At 29.0% G+C, this 12,195-nt stretch overlaps 1 protein-coding gene across 1 annotated transcript; it reads right to left on the bottom strand.

The window, feature by feature from the left end:
• Positions 1 to 6,201: 6,201 nt before the first annotated feature.
• LOC108474844 (transcription repressor MYB4-like) lies at positions 6,202 to 9,139 on the bottom strand. Its single transcript, XM_017776873.2, has 3 exons — positions 8,805 to 9,139; positions 8,565 to 8,694; positions 6,202 to 7,069 (listed from the first exon to the last, which is right to left on the bottom strand). The coding sequence occupies exons 1-3, from the start codon at positions 8,932 to 8,934 to the stop codon at positions 6,664 to 6,666; spliced, it is 666 nt and encodes a 221-aa protein (XP_017632362.1). The 5' UTR covers positions 8,935 to 9,139; the 3' UTR covers positions 6,202 to 6,663.
• Positions 9,140 to 12,195: the final 3,056 nt, after the last annotated feature.

Below are 12,195 nucleotides of genomic sequence, written 5' to 3'. Positions count from 1 at the left end.
GATTTTGGATCACTTTAGACCAAATGAAATTGATGCTAGGTAAGCTTTAAAGAAATTATGCATATTTTAGGAAAAACTATTCCTATATGTTGGAACATTTTCAAATATTTATAGTGTTCAATAACTATAAATGAAAGGGTGTAATGTCTTTTGGTTATTTATTGAGAGTTATATCACTTGATTTTTTACAAAGAATCATAATTATACAAATAATATTTACTTGAATAGTTCGGAGATATCAATTGAATAATTATGTCTCTATAATTATTCAGAAAGACACCAATTGGATCTTATGTCTCTATGAAGAGACATGAGAGCTCCTATAAATAGGAGTAGGATTCTATTTGGAAGATATACCAAAAATTCTCAAAAAGTTCTTTTTATTCTTCCTCCATCTTCTACTATTATTATATTGTTCTATAAAGAATTAACGCAGAAATTCTTTATAGAAATTGATTTTCTTGTTATACTTTACTCAATGCTTAGTGGGCTGTTTTCGTCACTGCAAAACGCGAATAATCACTCGGATTCATTGTATCCTCGAGGCTCATTTTCTTGAAACCCTTTTGCATACTGAGTATAGGTGGGGGCGAATAGAACCTTAAAGATAGTGGCTTGATACATGCCTTGGAGCCTTATCCTATTGCTTCGTTTTTTCTGTTCAAGTTGTTGTTCGTGTTTCGTTCATGTGTTTGAGATTTTCCTTACTAAAGTTCAGTTTTAACACCATAGTCATGACATTCCCTTGTTGAAGTCGCAACATTAAGTCTCTATTCCCATAGTTGCGGCATTAAGCCTCTGTTCTCATAGTCATGACATTCCCATGTTGAAGTCATGAAATCATGCTACTACCCTCAGTGTCGTGACATTCATCCATTGATGTCATGTCAAAACACTTGTTTTAGTTGTTTTTACATTTTCCTCCCTCATTTCTTACTAGTGTTTCATGAAAGCTTTCGTAAGCTTACTTATAACCTAGATTTGAATGGATAATATTTTTAAAAGTTTTAAAACTTAATTGTTTGCATAATTCATCTTTTAGATATTGAAATGAAAATGTCGCTACTTCAGCAGTGAATGTGTGACATCTCACATCTCGAATCTGGTAATCAAATTGGGTGTGGGATATTACACACTCTTCCTATCAAATTAAAGTTTGAGCTACTGATGCAACTCAAACTACAATACTATTGATAATTTTCATGATCGTATCTTTTAGTTTCCATGATTATACATATGACTTTATCTTAATTTCAATTATAATTTTCATTTCTAATTTGATTTTATATTTTAGGGTTTGAACATTAATACTTGATTTTAAGTTATCTAGAAGGATCAATTGCTGAAGGTTACTTGGCAGAGGAGTGTATGACTTTCTGTTCTAGATATTTAGAAGATATTGAAACAAGACTGAATAAACCAAGTAGAACTGGGCTCACTGATCATAACTTAGCCAAAACTTATTTATTTCAAAGTTTGATAAAGTTGAAATTGCACGCTTAGATGATAGATCTTGCATACAAGCACATCAATATGTTCTTTTTCACCACGATTCAATTGAATAATTACGCAAGTAAGTTTTAGAATTTGATAAATATTCATCTTTTTAATTTGTTTATCTTTTAACCAAGTAATCCACTTTTTAACATAGCGAGTACAAACAAGTCTTGAGATCTCGTTCACGCTCCCGAAGATTACAACATGGAGAGATTCATAAGTTATTCACAGAATCTTTTCATGAATGGTTAAGACAAATGGTATGCAATTGAAGCTTTCGTTGACAAATAATAATGTTTTCTCATAACATTTATAATTAATCAATTTACTTTCGATTCAATAGGTTTGGAGTGGAAAGGACGTCAATGACGATGTTAAATGGCTTTACCAAGGTCCGAATAGAGTAGTAAAAAGATATTGTGCCTTCCTAATCAATGGATTCAGGTTTCATACAAAATCTCGCGAAAGATTAAGGAGGATTCAAAATTGTGGAATAGTTGTTAATTCTTCAATTACAAGTTATGCTAGTGCTAGGGACAGTAATCCTATTGAGGGAAATGTAGAGTATTACGGGCTTCTTACTGACATTATTGAGTTGGATTACTATAGAAAATAGAAGGTTGTCTTATTTCGATGTGATTGGGCTAATGTTAATACTGCTCGCGAAATTAAAAAGATCAATTTGGTTTTACAATGGTGAACTTCTCTCGATTAATTCACACTAGACAACAATTGATAGACAAGCCGTATGTATTTTCTTCTCAAGTAAAACAAGTTTTTTACTCAAAAGATCAAACTGATGAGGGTTGGTACATTGTACTCCATAACACCCCTAAAGACTTGTTTGACATGGGTAATGGAAGTAGAGATGACATCGACGAAAGATCAGAAACTTTGCCTTTTCCAGAATAAAACTTAAATGAAAATATCTTTAGTACTAGTACACAATTTCAATGGGTTCGCCAAGATGTGAATCAAGATATTTATGAATTATGATGTAGTAAGATTTTACGATTTTTAAATTATATGTCATAATCATGATCCTGTTAAATATTTCAACTATTTTAAGAATATATGTGCTATTATTGTTGTAATTAGTTACTAAAATTTCAACTATTTATGTGTATTGCAGATAAAATGCCTAGAAGAATATTGCGAGATCTAAGTATTGTTCAAAATTGTCCAGATTCGAAAGAAACAAATACTGAACAACAGATTGCTATTGGATCTTCGAATGTTCCGAATACAGCTGACGAACCAGTAGTGTTAACATTAATTTACATGCATGATGACTTTTATTATTGATTTCTATTTCAAATTCTTATATTATAATATAACATTTTTCAACTGAAAGTGGTGCGACGCACAAAACTCGAGGACGTACCTACTAAAATATTTATACGAGTTAAATTCTATCAAGAGTGTCAAAGTAGCTAGAAACAGTCTTGGTCAACCTGTTGGATCAGAAGCTCGACTTTTAGCAGGGTACTTGGGCATCATAGCATGAAATGCAAATCTGTTGCCTATCAACTACGAGTCATGGCATCATATGCCTGATAGTAACAAAAATCAAGCTCTTGATAATATTAAGGTAATAACATGAATGTAATTTATAATACTTTGATTTAAGTTTTATTTATATTTACTTTCTAAACTTGTGTTTTTTGTAGGAGAGATTTGTTTTAGAGGTCTTGGATAATTATATCAATAAGACATTAGGAAAAAAATAGAGGGACCATAAAAGTGCTTTAAAGAAGGAATATTTTAAGAAAAATATAAGCCTCGAAGAGAAATTGCGAAATGTCCCGCCGAGAATGCTGAGGTACCAATAGGAAGATGCAGTTAGATTTTGGAATTCAAAGAAAGGAGAGGTATTACGTACTTCCAAACTCTTATAATTACTTTGGTTTATAGTATTTACTATATAAGTAATAATTATTTCATAATGTAAGATCGTGAGCGAGTTAGAACCACAAGTAGGGAAAAACAAAAATTCACTCACACAGCTGGGTCGAAAAGTTTTGCTTGTGTAGCTGAGGCCGAGGTATTTTGAATTTATTAATTGTGTCAAATATTAATTACTTTCTATTAAATAATATTTTTACTACTATATTGTAGGAACTGTCGTCTGGTCAAAAAGTTGGACGCCTTCAGCTTTTTGACGTTACACATAGAAAGAAAGATGGATCTCATATAACTTATGAAGCTGCAGAAATTATGGTATATTTACTTAATAAAATTTGAATTATTTTAAATATTTATAATGTTTAATTATAATGGTTTAATTCTTCGTTTGTAATGCAAATAATGTTAAGTTATGTTGCATTTTTTTTATTATATATTTCGTTTCTAACTCTTTGATTGATTTATCAGAAGAAACTAAAGGATAAAAAGGTAGAGTATGAAGCAATTCCTTCGAGTGATAGTTCTGTTAATCTTGACGACATTAATAACAGAATTATTACTGAAGTTTTGGGTGCTGAAAGGTATGGTCGAGTTCAATTTCAAGGATCTTTTGTTAACCCAGTCCAATATTTTGGATCCAGCTCGCAGCCATACATGCCTTCGGAGAGTCAAGGTCAAGCTGAAATTCAGAGGTTAAGAGACCAGATGGCTCAGATGCAAGCGAGCACAGTTGAACAAATTGTTCAACTTAAAACAGAGTTAGCATCGAGAGAAGCAGAGGTTCAAAGAAAATATGAAGAACTCCAGCTACAACTTAAAGCGGAGGCAACAACGAAGGAAATAGAGGCAGCAGTGAGGGAAGCAGAGCAAAGAAAAAAATTTGACGCACTCTAGCTACAGCTTCAGAATATGATGAAGATGTTTCAGCAGTTGTAGAATCTGCCATCTTAGACGTTTGTTTTATTATTGTAAGAATATTTTAACGTTATAACTTTTAACATTATTGTAAGAGTATTTTGTTATTTCATTTATTAATTTAGATCATATATCTTTCGTTGGATTTTTGAAGTATTATTTAGATTTGTTGTTTTTGGTTGGTTTTGGTGTTACAGGAAGGGTTGTATATGAATGAAAATAGGATATTAGAAATCTGCTAAAGTTAGTGGCGTTTTTTTCACAAACGCTGCTAAAGAACAATACTTTTAGCAGTACTTTTTTCAAAAATGCCGCTAAAGAACATGACCTTTAACGGCATTTTCAATAAAAGTGCCGCTAAAGGTCATATTCTAAAAGTCATGTTCTATAGCGACGTTTTTCACATAAACGCTGCAAAATTTAGCTACATTGTCCATAGTGGCGTTTTTAAGCGCCGCAAATATTTTTAGCGGCGCTTATAGGCCGAAAAAAAGGCCTCTAGAAACCTATTTTGCTGTAGTGTTTGTACCAATTTCATTGCTTTTATTTAAGTTATGATTCTTTATATATATATATTCTGAATATGTTATTCAAAATATAAGTGTCATTAAAGGTGATAGAATGCTTTTATTAAAAAAGAAGTAACCATAAAGTACCATTTCACGACGTTTTTGTCTAAAATGTTTTGTAATATTTTAAAATGTACAAATAATTCATTATTTTTTTCCCCAATTTTCCATGACTTTTTTAAGCATCACAAGATAAACTTTTTTGTTACATTTTGATTGGTCAATTGGCACTTAGAAACATAAAGAATATGCAAATTTTTGAGACATTTACTATTCTCACAAAAAAAAAACAACTTTTTGTAATATTTTTAAAGCATTACGAGTGCTTTCCCTTATGGTTAATTCGTCGCATTTTTTACATTTTGTCAACAATTTCATGAAAATTCAAAAATTATCTTTCGTGAAGTTTGGATGTCGTTTTCATGATGTTTCCAAAACGTAACAAAAATACAGTTTTGGTGTAGTGTTGTTTAATAGTATATAATATACTATATAAATATGAGTTTTTTTAAAATTTTACTTAAATTCATCTACCTCTTTTAGTTTTAATATTTCATTATCTACTCTCATATATAAATATATATACATGTATGTATGTAACTTCAAAGCTTTAATATAATTTTTTACAAATATAATCTTATTGTAAAATAAATTTTGGATGCCAAAGAAAAAAGTGTTTTTATAATATTCTATAACAAATATAATTTATAGTGTTTGTTTCATTAAAACATATTTTAAAAAATGATTTTAGAAAAATTTGTTAAGAGAATCATCCAAACACAAAATAAAAAATCAATTTATTTTTAGAAAATCGTCTTAATTTCAAATAAATTTAAGAAAAAAAACACACCACACAGCTAAAGCAAAAGGCAACCATGCTTCAATGGAAGACTAGTAGTTGTATGTAAGGATTAAGACAAATTTAGAAACTGTCGCATTTCTAACACACCATTCCAACATAGAATATCAGCCTATCAGCAGCCATAAAAAAATTGGGAAAACTGCGTTTATTAATTTCCCTTGCTACTTAAATATGTGTGGCCGAATACGGAAAACTAGTTTAGCTTTAATTAACTAAACGTGTGAAGCTAAATTCATAACCTTTTATCCAATTAAATATAGGATTTATTAGGAGTTGTCTGAGTTGGAAACATGGCACTGGCACATGCTAATGTAGTTCCTTTTTTTTAATTGACATTAAACAAATTTAAATCTTCATTTTCCAATGAATCCTAACTTTAAAGAAAGATTTTTTAATTAATTACTGTTAGACATCCATTTCTGCTTCATGTTGTATATGGAAAATTCTTAATGCTTTCATTTCTAAGATTTAATCAAATTGAACCGAGAATGGATCAAATTGAGAATAATTATTTACTACACAAAGGAAGAAATTAAACCATGCCATGGCCATGCAGTAATAGATATAATTAATAAGGAAATGCATGCCGGGGAAATTTCAGTGATTCACAGCAATGGTACGAGTATCTAGTTTTGACAATGGAGGATGTTAATGAGTATCTACTTTTCCTCTTAACTTAAAGCTAAATTATGGGTTCTTATTATCTCCTTCAAAGCGCCATCCATTCATTGCCTCCTCATTTTGCTTTCGTTTTTCCATAATCAGGAGAGCCTATGGCTAAGATTTAGATAGTGTATACCTAAATCCAATGCATCATCAGTATACCTAACCTTAAGTTTTTCTCTTAAGTTGGACAAGCAAATTGATCATCAGTTACCCAAAAACAAAGACTAGTGTGGCAGATGGTGTGAAATCTTAAGGGTCCTCTATTATTTTGGACTGTTTCTGGCTTTTTCGTCTATCATCTTCAACTTTATCAACGGTGGAAGCTGAAACACTGATGGTGAGATCGAGGTTCAAATCAGGGAGCTTATGATCCTCCAGGGAACTTGCAGCATCCGAAACTTGATCATTGTCACCTCTGGATTTCTCCGGTGGATGAATATTAGTATTATCGGTGACTGGAACTTTTGAAGCAGGAGATATTATACTTGCACCACTATTGGAATCATGTGGGCGAGGAAGATGATTGTGAGTGATCAAACGATGGTTATTGGGATCGATCCCCATGTTTATAAGCTTCCTTCTTAGATGAGAGTTCCAATAATTCTTCACCTCGTTGTCGGTTCTTCCAGGTAGTCTTCCGGCTATCAACGACCACCTGAATTTTTTTACAGTAAAAGAATACCAAATTGTTAAACCTTTTTGCAGATTAAACTTAGATCAGCTAAGCACAATATTAGCATTTTCTGAGTTATTAAAAGGAAAAACTAGAAACTTCATTGTTAAACATAGTTATTTTGGACTAGTTAAATTGGAAATTGGCTAATGTATAACTTCAAACAAAAGTGAATTGATACAAATCGGTTTAATCGAAATTTTTTTAATATTTTTATTTTTATAAATTTTTAAAATTTTATTTAATTGAACTGTCAAACCAATAAATTTAATAATCTATCTTGTTCTATTTTTTTATATAATGTTTAAAACTGCCCATAATTCCAACCCGACCTCTAATAGGAGGATAAAACATGCTTGAGTGTATTTGAACTTATATTTTTCTGTATTGACAACAATACCAATACCAACTAGGAGTGTTCAAACGATTAACTGAACCAAACCGAACTGAAACTTATATATATATAAATATGTATTGTTAAAACAAGTATAAAATATATCAAAAAAATAAATAAATTGATAAGGTTCATTACACCAAATTATTAGAATTAAAACTACGTATAATTTGTATTATTAATTTTTAAGTTTGGTTAATTCAGTTAATTCGATTAATTACCCGATTTCGAACAAATTAATCGATAACCAAACTTTCAAAAATTCATTAACTGGCCTGCAACCGATTAATCGAATTAAATCAATTCAATAAATTAATTCGATTTTAACTGAAATTTAAAAACACTTAATACTAATTAAATTAAAACTTAAGCCACGATAATCATCTACCAAAACATTGTTGATAAATGATAATACATGGCGACTCATAAATACTTTCTGAGTTTGCCTTTTTATTAGAAGCCTTGTACTTCCATTTCAAGTCTAAAAGCCACATGTGGCAAAGACTTTCATTTTGATGTTTTGGATGAGGTTAATTCTAGAGATATAGAATCTTAATTTCTCTCATAAAATTAAAACTTCTATAATTACTAATAATAATGTATAAAAATAATTTAATTTTACATATTTTCATGATTTGCTTATCTAAATTAGATATATATTTTAATTGGTCAAACACACAGCGAACTCTCATTATAATAATTACCCTCTATAATAACATTTCATTAATAAAATTAACCAAATTTTTATGTTTTATAAATTTTTTATTTATAATACTCTCTATTAAACTAATTCTTTTCTTAAATTTTAATGAAATCAATTTTATTCTTAAGTGAAATAAAAATCATAAATTTTAATTAAAGATATTATTTTAATAAATTTTTAAGAAAACTATTTTTAATAAATAAAATTAATTTTTTAAATTTTAATAAAGATAATCTAATCTTACTAATTAATAATATTATTAACATATTATAGTTTTTCAAAAACAAATATAATTTAAATATTGAATGATTATGTTATCTTGTGTCTATAAAAAACAAAATTTTGTCAGTATATAAAAGATATAGAGAGAGAATTGGTACCGGTTGCCTAAGAGTGCATGAAGCTTGATAATAAGATCCTCTTCATCTTCAGTAAAGTTGCCTCTTTTAAGGTCAGGCCTTAGATAATTTATCCATCTCAGCCTACAACTTTTACCGCATCGAAGGAGCCCTAAACCATTTTTTATAGGAAAGAAGAAGGAATAATACACAATTAGCATCCCTTGACATTAAAAGGAAAATACTGATGATTAAAATGATGATGCATATAAGATAAGAAACCTGCAGCCTGAGGGAGAGTACGCCAGCAACCTTCGCCATGAATTCGAATGTAATTGATGAGCTTCTCATCTTCTTGCTTAGACCATGCCCCTTTATTTGTGTCTTGCTTATCACAGCAAGGCTTCCTCATTCTCTCCTCACTAATTTAACCCTAAAATCTCAGATGATATTAGAAGTGAAAGAGCGCCAAGGCAACAAAAGAGGGGGATTCTTGGGTATATATTAAGGGTTGTTTAGCGACACAGAATTATAAGATAAAAGAGAAATGGAGAAAGAGGGAGAAGGTGTGGGGGTGGGGGGGGTTGTGTTGACTGGTGGTTTGGTCATGCATGTTTCCATGTTTCTTCTCAACTTCTCTAAGTTTTAAGGGACGAAATTTCAATTACAAAACCAAAAGAAAGGCTAGTAAAAGTTTGACAATTTTTTTTGTCACTTTTCTGGTAGTTGCTTTGGGACTAGATCAAAATCCAAAATATCAAATATTTTACTTCATTTCTCAGCTTTTCCATTCGTAAAATAAAATAAAAATTGCTATTATTCAAAATTTAAACCGAGCGAAAGTTTTATTTTTTTTAGTTTATAATTTTTTATAATATAAAGAATAAACATTTTACATAAATTAGTAACAATAACTAGTCGGTTAATCAAAATCGATGATCCCACTAGTTTGACCATTATTGTATAATGGAAAATAAAACAAATCAAAAACAAGAAAATAATTGATGGTTTAACTATTTAATTAATTTTTATTTTTATTTAATTATTATTGAATAAGGAATTGACCGATTAAATCAACAAGGTTCTTACATTATAATAAAATGAATTTTTTTAAAAAAACCAATGAATGAAACGAATTTGAACCAATAAAATGTGTTTCCATTACTTTTAATACTTAAATGCGATTGTTTAAATTAAAATATTGTAAGATTTAAAATCTATCGAAATGATCAAAATATTACGTCCTATTAATTGAGTCTTAGCTTAATTAGTACTAATATTATTGTTAGATTCGACATATTAAAACACATTTATTTTTAAATTTAAAATTAAAAAATATTATAAATAATTTTAAATATTATATATATAAAAGGAATTCATTATCAGCCTAATTGTATTAAGCAATTGGGTTCCAGCAACCGCTACCCCAACTTCCATCCCATCCTATATTTCTCTTTATTGGTTTCGGCTTCAAAAATAATAATTGTCTGTACATTTACATGTATGTATGTATAGAGAGAGTTGATTGGTTAATTTATTTAGTGAATACCCAGTAGCAGAAGAAGAAATGGGAGTTAGCACTTGGCACCATCACATGTTACGTAGGTTGACTGATAGTTTTTTTTAGCTATTTCTCAACAACAATGGCAGACCATCTTAACAAACAGTCTCTCTTTTCATCATTATAAAATCTATAATTTTTTTTAAATAATTTATTTTGCATACAAGTCTATAGTACAATATTTGGGGCAATCCAATTAAAGTATGATACTCATCCCTAGGAACTGATTTGTAGATATAAGGCATTAACTGACAAAATATTTCATCTGATTCTTATCAAATCATCAACCTTCATTCTTTCTGATAAGATATTCCTTCCCTTTTTTTCTTAAACTAAGATCTTGAAGCTTTTTCCTACATTTTCTTTTCTTCTTGAAAAATACTCTCAGCTGCCATAAAAAACAAAACGGAATCCTGGAATGATTTTCATTCATTTATGTGCCTGGGTGTAATAAAATGTGTAAAAATAAATAAATTTGTATTACTTTAAACACATTTAAAAATACTCTATCACATAAAACAAATTAAAAACATGTAAAACCTATCATTTTAATATTTTAAATACATTAAAATAACTTAAATTCAGAAAATTAATATTTCTCAATTTTTCTGTTTATTCCATTTTTTCTTCCCATTCCTTACATGGACTGAATTAGCCTTCCTAACAATAAAATTACATTGCAATGATTTCAAATTTTCAATTGAAGAATCTCAGGCCATGAGGGACAACTTTTATATTAGGGTATGGATAACATACCATTTTATATAATATTATCATATGTAATCATTTAAGGGTAAATTATTGATCATTTAGTCGTTTAAATTATGTTTTGGTTATCATTTAAGGGTAAATTATTGATCATTTAGTCGTTTAAATTATGTTTTGGTTATTGAAATTTAAAAAAATTATGATATGATCACTAGTGTTATTGATTTATTGCATTTTGATCCTTGAGTTGTTAAGTGCTGTTAACTGTGTAATAACAAGTTAAAGCGGCACACTATCTTATTATTTTAAACGAAAATTTTAAGTCCAATTGCACTAGCCCCTATACTTTTTCCTTTTTGAGCAATTCAATTCTTTTTCTTTTAATTTTTCCTTTTCTTTCTTTGTTTTTTTCTATTTTTCTCTCATCTCCTATGAAATAAAAAGAAAAAAGTAAAGTTAAAAGAAAAATTAAAAAAAAAAAAGAACTAAATTGCTCAAAGGAAAAAGTATAGAGACTAGTTATGAAATTTAGCCTAAAATTTCGTTTGTAATGATGATATAATATATCACGTCAATTTGTTGTTAAATTGTTAATGACAATTAACGGCTCAACGATCAAATGTAACAAATCAATAATGTTAATGGTGATATAGTATATTTCAATAATGCCAATGACCATTGTATTACTAAATCTATAATTACCTAATTTTAAATAGTAGGTCTGCAAGAAGTTTTAGTATGAACTCATAGTTATGCGACCTTTAGTTGTGAAGAAGACTTAGGTATGTTAAAAATTTGAATGGTAGTTTAAAGAATTCCCTGCCAATAGTGTAACCAAATCTCCGTTACAATATATGTTGCATTGGACGCACTTTGGCACTGTATTTTTTTTTTTCCCTGTAAGGGGCCATTATTAACAAATTTAGGAAGAAAATTTACTTTTTTTTTTTTTTTGGAAATGCAAACACATGCATTAGATTATATTACGATATAGATAAAATAAAATAAAAAAATTTAGTTATCAATTAATTCTAGGATAGATTCTAGTTTAATTTTAGTCCTTTTAATATATATATATATATATATATATATAAATATGAAAAACACAAAAATTAGGTAAGAAATAGATCTAATGATTTATTTACAGGCATTGATAAGGATTTAAAGAAATAGGTAAGAATAGATTAAAAAGGAAACGAAAACCAAAAAGTAGAAAATTTGATGAAAACGAAACTGGTTTTTGTCACATTTGGGCTTTTTAATTTAATAAATAGTTGGGCTAGACTTTTCAATTTAACCCATTTGTTTTAAACTCCATTTTTTCAAGACACGGTCATGCGACTTGGGGTTCCAAAAAAAATATTGAATTGATTTTTAAAAAATAATTTTTATAACCTTTTGAGT

Source organism: Gossypium arboreum, chromosome 3 (genome assembly GCF_025698485.1).
Source record: "Gossypium arboreum isolate Shixiya-1 chromosome 3, ASM2569848v2, whole genome shotgun sequence".
Classification (NCBI taxonomy): Eukaryota; Viridiplantae; Streptophyta; class Magnoliopsida; order Malvales; family Malvaceae; genus Gossypium; species Gossypium arboreum.
Note: the sequence above shows the minus strand (reverse complement) of the source record. Positions and strands in the feature narration are given on the sequence as shown.

Coding starts and splice junctions, on each gene's coding strand:
- LOC108474844 (XM_017776873.2), bottom strand. CDS start 8,934: ATGAGGAAGCCTTGCTGTGATAAGCAAGACACAAATAAAGGGGCATGG. Junction 8,695..8,804: donor TACTCTCCCTCAGGCTGCAG/GTTTCTTATCTT, acceptor AAAATGGTTTAG/GGCTCCTTCGATGCGGTAAA. Junction 7,070..8,564: donor CATGCACTCTTAGGCAACCG/GTACCAATTCTC, acceptor AAAAAAATTCAG/GTGGTCGTTGATAGCCGGAA.